Source organism: Ochotona curzoniae, unplaced genomic scaffold, assembly GCF_017591425.1.
Source record: "Ochotona curzoniae isolate NIBS_2020 unplaced genomic scaffold, NIBS_Ocur_1.0 scaffold_4937, whole genome shotgun sequence".
Lineage (NCBI taxonomy): Eukaryota > Metazoa > Chordata > Mammalia > Lagomorpha > Ochotonidae > Ochotona > Ochotona curzoniae.
This window is the reverse complement of record NW_024467126.1, coordinates 1,663,203-1,677,628: the sequence shown is the minus strand read 5'-3', so window position 1 is coordinate 1,677,628 and position 14,426 is coordinate 1,663,203. Positions and strand designations below refer to the sequence as shown.

The following is a 14,426-nucleotide window of genomic DNA, read 5'->3' as shown; positions in this document are numbered from 1 at the left end:
GGGACCGGCCTGTGTGGCCCTGGCAGGACCGGTGGCTGGAGGGGCAATACTGAGCCTGCGCAAAGTGTGCCAGTGGACAGTCCCACGCCTCTGTGTTGAAATGGGGATAATGATGGCACCCGCTGGCTTCCGCAGGTCTCACTATGCGGAATCCGTTATCAGGAGAAGCCTGTGGGATGTGTGTGAGCTTTCCCTCCGGGGAAAGCCTGCCCCGGGGCGGGATGGCTGGTTTGACACCTAGATTAAAGTCCTTATCGCCAACCCCCTGCCCGGCAAGGTGTCAGCCTCAGGACTGCCCTGGGGCCACAGAGGGATGCTGTCCGCCAGCGCGGGCGAGTGGAACCGGCTGGTGCACGGACGGGGTTCTTCCTGCGGGGATGGGGTGACCTGACCCTCGGTCGGGCCTCCAGCACTGTGGTCGCCCCGATGCTCGGTGTGTGTGAGGGGAGGTACCTAGGGGAGACCTCAGGGCGCAGCAGCTCCAGGCCCTCCCCCTGCCCCTCAGGGGTCCCCGGCGGCTTCACTCCCCACGCCTCCCGAAGGCCTGGCGGCAGCGGCTGCCCCTCCACCGCAGCGGGGCCTCTGGCCCCGGGCCCACCCATTTCCTGCGCCGCCTTGGCCGGGCCGCCCTCGAGGTGGGAAGTTTCTCTCCTCCAGCAGGGGCGGCTCCTCCTTTCCTTCCCGGCGGCCTGCGAGCTGAGGCTGGGCCAGAGGCGGGAAGTGGCTGGCCCGCGGCCACCCGGGGCAGCCCGGCCCGACCCCGCCCCAGGACCGGGACTCCCAGCCCGCCACGCTCGGCCCGCGTTCGCGCGGGGAGCGGCTCTCGGGCGCCACCTGCCGGCGGAGCGCAGGATTGCAGAGCGAGTCAGGCGACACACAGCTGAGGCGTTTATTGATCCACCGGCCCGGCCGACCCCTAAATAAATCCCCAGCGCGGGGCCTTGGCCGGGGCCGTGGATGGGTGCAGGAATGGGCTCCCACGGCCCTCGCGCGGGGCGACTGGAGTCCGGGGGCCAGAGGTGAGGTGCCCCTGGGCCAGCAGCCACTGTCGCCTTAGCAACAGCAGATGCAGGGGGTGGGGGAACGCAGAGGCTGGGGTCCCAGGGCCACCATGAGAACTGGCCGAGCAGGCCCAGCGCCGTGGGCAGCAGCTGCCACGGGGGACGAGCCTTGCCCACAGTGCGGGAGGGTGGGGGTGCTGAGGCACTGTCCTTGTCCTCCTGAGGGGGAGGGGAGGCGGCGGGGGTGGGGGGGCAGTGTCCGAGGGTACCGAGGCCGACGCCCACCGGGACCAGCCCGGCCCCTCAGAGGCTGATGTGGAAGGCGTCCTGCAGCCACTGGTCGCGGGCGTTGTGCGTCTGGGGCACCGTGAGGGGCGGCGGGTCGGGGGGCAGGCTGGCGTCCGGCGGCTCCTCGTCGTCGGACAGGCCCGCGTCCGGCGGGTACGAGCTGTCCGAGTGCAGCGAGGAGGACAGGTCCTGGCAGAAGCTCAGGTCTTGGCACAGGTGCTTGTAGTCTTGGATGGCCTCGTACAGGCCCCACAGCTGGCACAGCAGGGACATGTCCAGCTGCCGCAGCCCCACCTGCAGACCGCACCGGCAGTGGGCTGGAGTTAGGGGCCGCCATACCCAGACCCGCCCTCCTGGACCCCAGGGGTCCCCAGCCCCGGGCCGTGACTTTTCCTGTACTTTTGCGGATAAAGTTCTAGTGGACACACGACTTGGCAACTCAGGCAAGTGTCCGTGCCCCTCGACGGGGGAACAAACCGGACAGGCATCAAGCAGCAAGCATCCATTAAAAAACGCACGGACTGCCCCAAAAGCCGCGATTAAGGCCGACTCGGCTGGCTTCCGCAGAAGCTCCCGGCCTCAAGCGGCCTGCTGGAGGGGTCCAGCCCGACCTCCGCCCCACTCACCATCTCCTTGCGCAGCGCCGCTAACGCAGAGTCCAGGTTGACCGGACGCCGCGGGCCGCCGGTGCTGGCCGAGCTGGCGGCGCCCGTGGCGTGGCGGGCCCCGTCGGGCGCGCGTGCGGCGCGGCTCAGCTCGTCGTGGATGCGGCTGCGCTGGCTGTACACGCGCTCCAGCTCCCGCCACGAACCCCCGCTGGCGTTCAGCAGGCCGCTGAGGCCGCGCGGCAGCGGGGGCAGCCCGGCCAGGGCGCAGCCCGCACCGGCCCCGCCGGGCGGCTCGGCCGAGGGCAGCCCGTTCATGGCCCGCCGGCGCGGCCCCGGCCCCCCAACGCTCCGCCGCCCGGCCCCGCGGGCCCCGCCGCCCGTGCCCAGCCGCCGCCCGCAGCCGCGCTTTGTTCCTCGCCCGGCTCCTTCGGCTCCGCCCCGGGCCCGCCCCTGCGCGAGGGCGGCGCCTGTCTTAAACAGACCAGCGAGCGGCGTGGAAAGGAGAGCCGGGACGGTCAGAGGAGAGGGAAGCAGGGGGAGGCTGGAGGGGAGCAGGAGGTCGGAGGGGAGAGAAGCAGGGGAGGCTGGAGGAGAGCAGGGGGAGGCTGGAGGGGAGCAGGGGAGGCTGGAGGAGAGCAGGGGAGGCTGGAGGGGAGCAGGAGGTCGGAGGGGAGAGAAGCAGGGGGAGGCTGGAGGGGAGCAGGGGAGGCTGGAGGAGAGCAGGGGGAGTCTGGAGGAGAGCAGGAGGTCGGAGGGGAGAGAAGCAGGGGGAGGTTGGAGGGGAGCAGGAGGTCGGAGGGGAGAGAAGCAGGGGGAGGCTGGGGGGGAGAGGAGCAGAGGGAGGCTGCAGGGGAGCAGGGGAGGCTGGATGGGAGCAGGAGGTCGGAGGGGAGAGAAGCAGGGGGAGGTTGGAGGGGAGCAGGAGGTCGGAGGGGAGAGAAGCAGGGGGAGGTCTCTTCACCACACACTCAATGTTTTGATACTCTGCCCAATTAATCCGCTAAGCAAAAGGATCTCCAAAGTGAGGGGTCAGGAGATGGGGCCAGGTCCACACCTGCTGCTGGGCGAGGGCTGGGCCAGGGTGCTGGCAGCGAGGTGGGGAGTCAGCAAAGGGGGGAGCCCGAATCCCCCCGGGGGTGGGGTGGCTGAGGTGCACCCTGCTTGCTCCTGACCTCGAGGGGGCACCACCCCCATCCCTCCACCCTAAGCAGGTGGTTGAGAGGGCAGAGGTCAAAGCTGGAACTGGGTAGAGGGCCATGCAGCTCACACAGAAAGAAGCAAGAAAAAGAGCAAGCCACGCGGAGAAACAGCCTTCTTGTTTTCCCCGAGCCCCACAGGTTTTTTTCTCGGGGGGGGGTTTTCTCTCTCTCAGTGCTGCAGCTGCTTGAGGCTGTGCAGGGCCTCGGCGCACGCCCGGATCAGGCCGCACAGCTGGACGCTGGCCTCCACCGACGTGCTGCAGCCCAGCTCGGCCGAGGCCCAGCTCAGCTTCTGCAGGAGGGCGGCCTGCGTGCAGGCCACGGCGGTGTCTGCGAGCGGAGGGACGGCGCTGGGGGGCCCGGGCGTGGCGATGGGCGGCGGGCCCTGGGCAGCCTTGAGCCCGGCCGCAGCTCCCTCGCAGTGCTCCGGCCGGGGCACGGGGGGCTGAGGGGCCGGCCGAGGCCCCGCGGGGGGCTCTGTGGCCGAGGCCAGCTGGTGCTCCCGGGCCTGGGACAGGGCGGCCTGTGCGTTCAGGGCTGAGGAGACAAGGGGGAGGCGGTGAGGGGTCAGCAGTGCGCCCTGGACAGAGCCCAGACCGCGGCAGGTGCTGGACCTGCTCGCCCCCGCACGCACACACGCACACCCCGCCCTACACCTGCCGGCCCCTCACCCGGATTGTCTTTGTCCACGTCCGAGTCCAGCTCCTGACACGCCACGCAGTACACTTTGCGCTGTTTGTCTTGCAGGAGGATCGTCTGGGGACAGACAGGGGTGAGGCGCCGCGGCTCCGAGCCCGGCGGCCCCGCACCTCTGCACCCCCAGGTCCCTCGGCTCACCCCGCACTCCGCGCACGTCTCGCCCAGCATGCGGTAACCCCGCAGCAGGTAGTCGCCCATGAGCCGAGAGATGCGATCCTGCCGCTCCCGGCGCGCCTGCAACACCTTCGTCTCCGCCTCGCTCGGAGGCTCCCAGCAGAAGTCGTCGACTTCTGGGGAAGACAGGCACGTGGGGTCGGGGGTCGTCCCGCAGGAGGGGGACCCCGGGACCCCGCAGCCCCAAGCCCGCACACCCCGACTCCTCACCAGCGCCGTTCAGGGCCATGTTGCCGTGGTCGCTGCGAGTACTAGGCTCACCGGAAGTGACGCGCACTCGGAGCGCCTCCTCCCGCGACGGCTCCGCCCCCGCCTGGCCGGCCTCCGAGCGGGGCGGAAGTGAGGCCTGCATGCGTTCTCTCTGCCCGGCTCAGGGCTTGCCGTGCCCCGAGTGATCCTGCCCCGTGCGGACCGCGGGGATGGAGGACAGAAACGCCGACTGACGGGGCCTGGGAAGGGACAGACGTAGCCGTGGCCGCTGCCCCGTCCTCCCAACGGGGAAGCAGTTTGGCGGCCAGACCCTTCGTGGCCGCCGCCTGTGCCTGCCCGCACAGCCCGAGGGGCGCCCTGGGCGCGCTCGGAGCCGTCCCCGGCCTGGGCGCTTCTCACTTGGGCAGGGACTGCTTGCTTCCTGCCGCCCCCCACCGCCTTTCGTTGTCCCCTCAGTGGCCGCGGGCTGGTCCTCTCCCCTCACTGACCTCCGCCCGAGGCCTGGGGCGCGTACCCGTCCAAGCACAGTCGGCTGGGCACGCGCGGGCCCCGGGCCGGCTGCCCCGAAGGGAGGGTGGCCGGGCGCCTGTTAACGTATTATCGTGTCCGTTAGGCTCCTCTTGGGTGGGCTGCGAGTTGGGCGGGCTCCTAGGTGACTTTTTCCCCGCTTTTCTGATACTTTTCTCTTGGGGAGGCTTGGAGGCGCCACATGGGAATTGGTCTCCAGCCTGCTCGGTGGTGAGAAATGAGCGCCAACCTCGGCTCCCTGGACGCCCTTCCCCTGGCCACGCCTCCTGCCCCAGAACTGCCATTTCTGACTCCTGGGAAGGGGGGCAGTACCCTCCTTGTCTCCCAGGGGCTTAGGCAGGGGTATACCTGACCCAAGGTCTGCACCCCAAGTGACGCCCTAAAAAACCTCTGTACTCTGTCTACCCCTTGGTCCCTGTCCTTTGTTATTCGTGACAACTGTCTCCCATCTTACAAGGCAGGGAAACTTGAGCACTTCCTTTAAAAATGCCAATGGTGGGAGCAGGCACAGTAGCCTAATGGCTAAAGTCCTCACCTTGCATGCGCCAGGATCCAATATGGACATCTGTCCGTGTCCTGGCTGCTCTGCTTCCCTTCCAGCCTGTGGCCTGGAAAAGCAATAAAGAAAATAGTCTAAAGCCTTGGGACGCTGCACCTGCACTGGAGACCCAGAAGAAGCTCCTGCCCTTGGTTCAGCTCTGGACTGTTGGGGCCAATCGGGGTGTGAACCAGCCAATGGGTCTTTCTGTCTCCTTCTCTTTATAAATCTGGCTTTCCAATAAAAATAATTTAAAAATTTTATTAGATTTTTTAAATCTAAAAAATAAATTTTTAATAAATGGTGCTAGCCTTAGACCTAAAACCTTTTCCACTGAGACAAAAAGCCAAGGTTCCTAGGGCGATGTGGAAGGTTCCACGGGTCTGGTCTGCCCCACTGTGTTCTCTCAGTCCCTGTCTGGTTCTCCCAGAGCCCATCCTCCCTCCCCTGTTGAGTTCTGCTGTCGTGTGGCCAAGGCACAGGCCTGGAACTGGGGGGGCCGGGTCTAATCCTCAACCGGCTACTTCCTGGCCGTGCTAGATTTCAGCTAGTCACCTGTAAAACAGGACCTGGGACCTGCTGGCAGGATCACACTTGTGTCTGCTTCTCTCTCTGTAACTCAGCCCTCCCAATAAAAACAAAAAACTGGACACCCCAGTATCTGATATGAGATGTGGGCACAGCTTCTAACACTGTGTACCCATCATGGCAGATGCTATTCAAAGCGTGGAGGTCCCGGCGTTGCAGGCTGCATCCTAACCAGGCAGTGCTGGGCTGGCAGCTGAGCTGGGGGAAGACCCCTTTGTCCAAAGAACAGGCCACCCTGGGGCGTTGGTTGGAGGCTGACCTTGAATTACCTCCACAATTCCTCCCAGGAACAGGAAAAAGACCAAGCACATGTTTCCTCTGGTTGGTCAGAGCAACTTGGTGCACCTGCTTTTTGCTTCCCTCGACACCTGTTAGCCCAGCACGCCTCATCCCAGCACCCTGCCTCATTACCCACACAAGGCCTTCTGATTTTACCCATCTGGAGAGAGGGGTTAACAACCATGTACTCAATTTAGGGATTGCTTGTATTTTATCTGGCTCTTCAATTGTACTATAAGATCTACAATGGCATGCAGAGATCTTTAAAAATATTTTTTTGTAAGATTTATTTATTTTTATTGCAAAGTCACATATACAGAGAGGAGAAGAGACAGAGAAAGATCTTCCATCCGATGATTCACTCCCCAAGTGACCACAGTGGCCAGTGCTGCGCCGATCTGAAGCCTGAAGCCAGGAGCCAGGAACTTCTTCCAGGTCTCCCACACGGGTGCAGGGTCCCAAGACTTTGGGCCGTCATTGACTGCTTTCCCAGGCCACAAGCAAGGAGCTGGATGGGAAGCAGGGCTGCCGGGATTAGAACTGGCACCCATATGGGATTCCAGTGTGTTCAAAGCGAGGACTTTAGCTGCTAGGCCACCGCGCCAGGTCCTAAAATACATACGTATTTTAATACCTAAATATATATATATATTTAATTTGAAAGGCAGAGTTACAGAGAGGAGAGACAAGTCTTCCATCCACTACCTGACTCCCCAAATGGCGACAACAGCCAGAGCTGAGCCCATCTGAAGCTGGGACCTTTTTCTGGGACTCCCACATGGGTGCAGGGTCCCAAGGCTTTGGGCCGTCCTCTGGTACCTGGATGGGAAGTGGAGCAGCTGGGACACAAACCAGTGTCCATATGAGATCCTAGTGCTTGAAGGCAGAAAAATAACCTGTTGAACCACAGTGCCAGCCCCACATTTAAAAATAAAAAAAATTAAACTAAAAGATTGCAAACTGATAGAAAAGAGAGCAACTGAACCTAACGTTGGTTCTTTGAAGGCTCAGTGGAGTTACAAACCCAGACTGGCTGAAGCGTGCGGACGTTGAAGCGCATTGGGAAGCTGTGTGGCAGCTACCGCAGAGTCTGGAAGTCCTCAGACATGTAGCAGATAACATCACTGGCAATGTTGCTGCCAGCCCACATGGGCTCCACTTGGCTATGCTGTCGGCCAACTGTGCAAGCAAATCATGGCAGATCGCTCACGTCGGTGCCCCTGCTGAAGGCCCGGGCTCCAGTGAGACCCTGGGAAGTCGGGTGGGTGAAGGAGCCTGTCCGTCCAGATGGTCTCCATGTCGCCTGTCTGTCTCGCTGTGAGGAGGGCCATGGTAACTTTGGAATTGCACCTGCAGGCTGCTGACGTGTATGAGAGATCCCCACCCTCCCTGGGGTTCCTGGAGGTGCTGCATGTAGAGGTTAGCCAGGGCAGGGGCGAGTGCTGGTCTACACGGTCAGCTCGGGCAGCGCCGCTGGGGGCTTCAGACCCATCTGAGTCCTGCTGCTAGCTTTCAGGGCTTTCTGGAGACTGCCAATAGTGAACCTTGAGTTCCAAGGCAACTCACCAGGGAGCAGGCCCCACACAGGAAGGTAGTACTAGTTTTTTCCCCTTCCTATTGTATTTATGATTACATGATACGATTCAATAGGCTCTGGGATTTCTCTTGCCCCTTCCCCAAATTTGCTCCCCCTAACTGATTTTCCCCATATTATTACCATAGTATAGTCCTTCATAAGCAGTCATAAGTCCATCAGGCTGCTTTTCAAGTGTGTCATGACATTGCTCATAGACAGGCATGCAGTCCAGCATCCCACTGTCAAAATACGTGCAACAGTCTCACTGGGAGTCCTTTGATCTGGAAGCAGAGATGCACAGTGCACCATATCTTCACATGTGGATATGTAAGGGAAGGTGGTGCTGTTTAGCATCGTGAGAGCCTCATCAAAAAATCAACTTCGGGATCACTGTGATAGCCAGAGGCTAAAGTCCTCGCCTTGAACATGCTCCAGGACCCCATATGGGCACCGATTCTAATCCTGGCAGCCCTGCTTCCCATCCAGCTCTCTGCTTGTGGCCTGGGAAAGCAGTCAAGGACGGCCCAAAGCCTTGGGACCCTGCACCTGTGTGGGAGACCTGGAAGAGGCTCCTGGCTCCTGATCAGCTCCTGCCATTGCAACCACTTGGGGAATGAATCAGCAGATGGAGGATCTTCTCTCTGTCTCTCCTCCTCTCTGTGTATCTGACTTTGCAATAAAAATAAATAAATCTTTAATTAAAAAAAGTAAACAAAAAATCAACTTAAGGAAAATTCCTGGCTCCTCCCCATTATCCATGAACCCCTGTGACACAGCAATCAGCTCAATCAGGAATGAAACTAATGATCCTTCTATTGGCTCATCCTCCCCTTGATGCGTTGGCATACCATAGGGTGCTGGTTCGTATCCCGGCTGCTCTGCTTCCCATCCAGCTCCCCGCCTGTGGCCTAGAAAAACAGTGGAGGACTGCCCAAAGCTTTGGAACCCTGCACCCGTGTGGGAGACCCAGAGGAGGCACCTGGCTTCTGGCTTCTGGTCGGCGCAGTTCCAGCCGTTGCAGCCCCTTACGGAATGAATCAGTGGACAGAGGATCTTCCTCTCTGTCTTTCCTCCTCTCTGTACATTTGACTTTCCAATAAAAATTAATCAACCTTAAACTTTTAAATTTTATTTTATTTTTAGATTTACTTATTTTTATTAGAAAGATTCATAGAGAAGGAGAGACAGAGAAGGGAAGTGGGGTCACTGGGCACAAGCCAGCACCAGTATGGGATTCTGCCACGTGCAAGACAAGGACTTTAGCCATTAGGCTATCGTGCCAAGCCCTAAATAAAATAAAATTTAAAAAATAATTTTAAAAAGGAATGAAGCTATCTCCAGCATAGGGCTGTCTCCTCTTGGCCACATCCTGTTTGGTTTTGTTCTTCTAGATATATATTTATTTATTTTATTTGAGAAGCAGAGTTCGAGAGGGAGAGACAGGGAAGGGCCTTCCATCTATTGATTCATTCCCCCAACAGCCACCAGGACCAGAGCAGAGCTGATATGAAACCAGGGGCTTCTGAGTTCCCCATGTGGGTGCATGAGCCCAACTCTTCGGCCCGTCAGCCACTACTTTTCACAGGCATATTAGTGGAAAGCTAGGAGATGAATCAGCACCCTGGGGATGTTGGCACAAGAGGCGGTAGCTTTGTCCGCTATACCACATGCCGGCACCTTGGCCACATCCTTATAGTGATCAGAAGAAGAGGAATAAAGGATATAGATCAATTTTTAAGTAATCAGAGTTTCCATCTGTCAAACCCCTGCAGTAGTTGGAACCAAAGCTGGGAGTCAGTGCAGGTGTCCCTCGTGGGTGGCAGGAACCCAGCCCCAGGAGCTATCACGGACACCCCCGGGGGCTGCGTTAGCTGGAAGCTGGGCCCAGGAGCTGATCCCAGGCACTGGGCGACAGCCAGCAGGCTAGGGTGCACCCTGAGTGCTCCACAGCCTTGTGAGTTGCTTCTTTTGGGACTCAAGTGTGTACATGTTCTGTACACGAGGCATGGGCTGCCTTGATTCTGGATTCTTCCAGGGTTGGTACAGGAAATAGTCCTGGAAGACAGAGGACAGGCCTGCTTCTGGTCTTTCCAGGACACATCTGGGGCCAGGGCATCCCCCTCCTAGCTCTGCATTGCTGTAGTGGAAAGCCCAGAGCAGCCTGCTTAAGGAGGAAAATAATTTACTTACCCCACAATTTTGGAGGGTCAAGGAAAGGGGCACTGGATCCTCTTGATTGTGGTCCCTCGGGGCAGGTGGACATAGCTGTGGGAGGAGTGAGGGTCGGCCTGACCAATGGGAAGTCAGGGAAGGCTGGGTGTGGCCAGGCTCTGCAGTTTTTTCTTTCTGTCCCCCTCTGTCTTTGGGAGGTGGACGGCTCCATGCTGGGTTCTTCTGCACCGCTCACCATAGCTGGGACCGGGGCTTGAAGCAAGCCAAGCCTGTTACATGGGTCCTTACTCTGTTTCCACCTCTCCTAGGATCTACACTAGCAGAAAGCTAAACCCAGGAGTTAGAGGAGAAGGAAAAAAATCTGGGGCCTGACACAATAGCTAATGGCTAAGTTCTCGCTTTGCATGCACCTGCATCCCATATGGGCGCTGTTTCACTTCCCAGTTGCTCCACTTCCCTTCCAGCTCCTTGCCTGTGACCTGGAAAAGTAGTAGAGGATGGCCCAAATCCTTGGGACCATGCACCTGTGTGGGAGACCTGGAAGAAGCTCCGGGCTCCTAGCTTCGGATTGGAGCTCAGCTCCAGCCATTGTGGCCACTTGAGAAGTAAACCAGCAGACAGAAGATCTTTCTCTCTGCCTCTCCTCTCTGTAAATCTGATTTCCCAATAAAAATAAATAAGTCCTTAAAAAAAAAATCTCCCATTTGCTGGTTTGCTCCCCTAAGGGCCTCAAAGGCCTGGGCTACGCCCAAAGCCAGAAGCCTGGAACTCCAGCCAAGGAGCCGGCCACTTCCTGCCCAGGCACAAGGGCAGGGAGCCAGATCATGAGCAGAATAAACGGGAATCAAATAGTTGGTGCCCACCTGGGATCCTGGCATCTCAGGCAAGTAGCTTAACGGACTGCATCACACTGTCAGCTGCAAGTTCAAGGTTTTATTAGGATCCTCTTGCGTCAGCCATCAGGCATCCCATGTGAAGCACCCCAATCCCCTCTGTGAGCACTCAGTGGACCAGAGCCGCCCACCAGCCCCCACCTCCCCACAGTCCCACCCTGGGGGACAAAGCACAGCCATCCCCAGCAGCCACAGGGACTGAAGTACATGCAGGGCGCTCCTGCTGCTGCTGACTGCTGCAACAGAGTCAGGACCCCGGAGTCTCTCGGCCTGCGCCAGCTGACTCCTTAGCTGGCAGGCAAGGCAACGTCCCGGCCCCTCCACAGTCCTGCCAAGATGCTGGCAGAGGGTGGAGCTGACGACAGCGGCCAGTTCAGGGTAACACCCGTATCAGGCTCTTCCTGCCCCTCCTCCTGCACGTAGCATCGTGGCACCTTCACATGGACTAGGCTGGCACCTTGACAACACGGCAGCAGACTGCCCTTCCTGGGTGAGCGTGCTCACCCCACAACCCCATGACTCACCCCCCACTGGCCCATGGCAGCTGGCGGGCAGGCTAGGCCCCCTCAACTGTGGCTGTGAAGGCCACCATTCCCAACACCCAATGTGAGCTGACCTGATGTGTCTGTGAAAGGAAACAGCCAGATGACACAGCCATGAAAGTAATCACACACGGGGGGGGGGGGCATGGCGGGGAAAACCTCTGTCTGCAGAGCCGGCATCCCATATGGGTGTTGGTTGAAATCAGGGCTGTTCCACTTCCCATCCAGCTCCCTGCTTGTAACCTGGGAAAGCAGTGGAGGACAGCCCAAAGCCTTGGGACCCTGCACGGGAGACCTGGAAAAAGTCCCTGGCTCCTGGCTTCGGATTGGCACAGCAATGGCCGTTGTGGTCACTTGGGGAGTGAATCATCGGATGGAAGATCTTCTTTCTGTCTCTCCTGCTGTCTATATATCTGACTTTAAAATAAAAATAAATAATTTTTAAAAGTGAACAACAACAACAAAAAAAGCTCTGTTTTTAAGCATCATGGTGGAGGTTAAGCCTCCATCTGCAGTGCCAGCATCCATCATATTGGTGCTGGTTCCAGTCCTGGCTGCTCCACTTCCCATGCTGCTCCCTGCTAATGGCTTAGGAAAGCAGCAGAAATGGCCCAAGGGCCTGGGCTCCTGCTCCTGGGTTTAGCCTGGCCCGGCCCTGGCTGTTGTGATCATTTGAGGAGTGAACCAGCCCACCTTTTTCTGTGGCTGCAAATTATCCCCGGATACCAACAATCCCTAGGCCACCCAGTCTGATCTGGGTTTGGGGGTTTCCACAGAGGTGACCCCAGGGCTGTTTGTACACCCTGCCCCTCCACTTCAAGCTCTGGATTCCACACCCCAACATACACCTGTTCGCCACCTGCTCCATGTGGTATCAGCTCTGAGCCCTGCCAAGAAAAGAAAATCAGTTCCCAACACACCCTTCCCACCTCCACTGCGCCCTCTGGGTAGCTGTTCCTGCAACCCCAGGGAGCCCTGGGAGACAGCCCCTCCCTTTAAAAATATTATTTAATTCCTTTTTCTTTTTAAATTAATTTATTTTTATTGGAAAAAGAGACGAGGCAGAGACAAAAATGTTCCATTTTTTGTTTCATTCCCCCAAATGGCCAGAACAGCTGGAACTGAGCGAATCCAAAGCCAGGACCCTCTTCCAGGTCTCCCACGCGGGTGCAGGGTCCCAAGGCTCTGAGCCGTCCTCAACTGCCTTCCCAGGCCACAAGCAGGGAGCTGGGTGGGAAGTGAAGTGGAGCTACTGGGATAGGAACACGGTGCTTATACGGGATGCTGGTACTTGTAGGTAGAGATTAGCCAATTGAGCCATCGTGCCAGCCCCGGTCAACTCAGTTCTTTGGGTCTCCTGGAGGATTCTCCCTGTCTCTCTCTGGCTTCCCTGCCCCTCGTCTCCCTAGTCCCCCAGCACCCCTGCTCCCAGCTCCCTTCTCCCTGATGTCCCGGCCCCCCACTTCACCTCTGGCATGCCCAGAAGCCCCACTTGGCCATCTTCATTGGTGAACATGGGGTATGTTGCAGTTTCTGCTTGTGGGGTACATGGGGCCCCCATTTCACAGGCAAGAAGACCGAGGACAACCCCTTCAAGTCCGTACCATTTCATTGCCCAGGGGCAGCCACAAGCCTGCTCCAGGAGGGGAGGGCTGGGTTCTGATGAGTGTGAGGGGAAAAAATGAGCAGAAATGGCTCAGCCCACGCCTGGCAGGTGCTAAGCACCCAGTATTATTCCTGGCCTTGGTGTGTGACCAGGACCAGTGTGTGTGTGTGGGTTGGGGGGGCGCAAGCCCCTCACAGCCCTTCGTGGATTCCAGCGAAGGAAGGCAAGCCCACCATCCCAGCCCCACGAAGGCCCCGGGGCAGGTCCAGCAGGGGAGAACAGTGGGTTTCTGACAAGCAGGACTCAAGCCAAGTCCCTGAACCCCTGCCCCTAGATCCGGCCTCCTCCCCAGTGCCCCAGCAGCAGGGCTGGGCTGCCCTCAGCGGGCACCGTTCCCACCCTGGTCAGCTTGTCTGTGAGTCAGAAGACAGGTCCTGGGGGTCTCCTGGCAGGGCTCCCCCTGCCGCCCTCACCCCCAGGGTATGTCCTAGGCTTAGGACACTGCCTCTTCCGGAACCTCCGCTGGACCAAGGGCCAGGCCTGCCTCCCCCTCCTCCTTGTCAGACTTATCCAAACTCAAGACCCCTGCGGTGCCCCTCCCCAGCGCCCCCCTCCTCTCGGCTGTTAGCCTGGGAAAGGGGCCAGGCCCTGAGCTCAGACCTTGGCGATTCCAGAGCGTCTGAGGGCCGCGAGCCAGCCCCGCCAGCCCGGCCAGACAGTGAGAAGGGGGCAGGGTGGGCACCAGCGAGCGCCCGGGGCTAGTGGCAGGGAGCAGGGCTGGGGGCTGGGGGTGTAGCTTTGTTCTGTCCATCGGACGGCTACGTTTTGAGCCCTGTGTGCGCTCTTGGCAAAAGGCGACCCCTTGAGAGGGCCCTCCTCGGCCCAGATCAGAAGGTACTTGGGAGACAGTGGGACTCCCCGCCTTCAACAACGCGTGCCAGGGCAGCGGGGAGCGGCGGGTCCCCCGACCGTCGCCGCACGGCCCCGGGGCAAGGCTCCTCTCCCCGGCTCCGCTAGCCTCGGTTTCCCGCTCTGGCCGGGCGCGGCGCCGAGATCTCGACCGGCTCCGGCCCCGCCCGGAGGAATCTGGCGGAGCGGCCGCGGGTCCCAGGTGAGGGCCCCCCTGGAAAGCGCCCAGCGCGCGGCCCGGCGGGGGCGGGCATCTGGGGTGAGGACCGCCCCCCATACACCCCCCAAAAGTCTCCGCCTGCTCGCACCCCCTCGCCGCTCCGGGCGGCAGCCAGGACGCTTTCAACAGAAAAAAAAAGCCGTCTCCTTGGCCCGGGGCCAGCGTCCCAGCCCCCCTCGCCGCCGCGCCGCGCTCCAGCCGGGAAAACAACTGCTCAGTGCTGCTGCCTGCGCCCGCCGCGCGCCCTGCTGCCCCGCGGCCGCGGGACCGAGCCGGCCGGGCAGGCGCGCCGCGGGGCCTCGCTCTCCGCCGCTCCGCCGCGGCCCCTCCGGCCTCCCCGCTGCGGCCTGGGCGCGCGCGGCGCAGGCGGGCGCCGCACTCCCCAGGCCCAGCCGT

The 14,426-nt window shown here is 60.2% G+C and overlaps 2 protein-coding genes across 3 annotated transcripts; both read right to left on the bottom strand.

Moving 5' to 3' along the window:
• Positions 1 to 872: 872 nt before the first annotated feature.
• On the bottom strand, positions 873 to 2,228 carry FAM89B (family with sequence similarity 89 member B). 2 transcript variants are annotated; one of them, XM_040970730.1, is made up of 2 exons: positions 1,916 to 2,228; positions 873 to 1,583 (listed from the first exon to the last, which is right to left on the bottom strand). In XM_040970730.1, the coding sequence occupies exons 1-2, from the start codon at positions 2,210 to 2,212 to the stop codon at positions 1,305 to 1,307; spliced, it is 576 nt and encodes a 191-aa protein (XP_040826664.1). In that variant the 5' UTR covers positions 2,213 to 2,228; the 3' UTR covers positions 873 to 1,304. The 2 variants fall into 2 exon arrangements, with proteins under 2 accessions (XP_040826664.1, XP_040826665.1); XM_040970731.1 differs by having other exon boundaries at positions 873 to 1,544.
• Positions 2,229 to 3,194: 966 nt separating this feature from the next.
• ZNRD2 (zinc ribbon domain containing 2) lies at positions 3,195 to 4,218 on the bottom strand. The gene is made up of 4 exons (XM_040970870.1): positions 4,180 to 4,218; positions 3,934 to 4,085; positions 3,768 to 3,852; positions 3,195 to 3,633 (listed from the first exon to the last, which is right to left on the bottom strand). The coding sequence occupies exons 1-4, from the start codon at positions 4,196 to 4,198 to the stop codon at positions 3,266 to 3,268; spliced, it is 624 nt and encodes a 207-aa protein (XP_040826804.1). The 5' UTR covers positions 4,199 to 4,218; the 3' UTR covers positions 3,195 to 3,265.
• Positions 4,219 to 14,426: the final 10,208 nt, after the last annotated feature.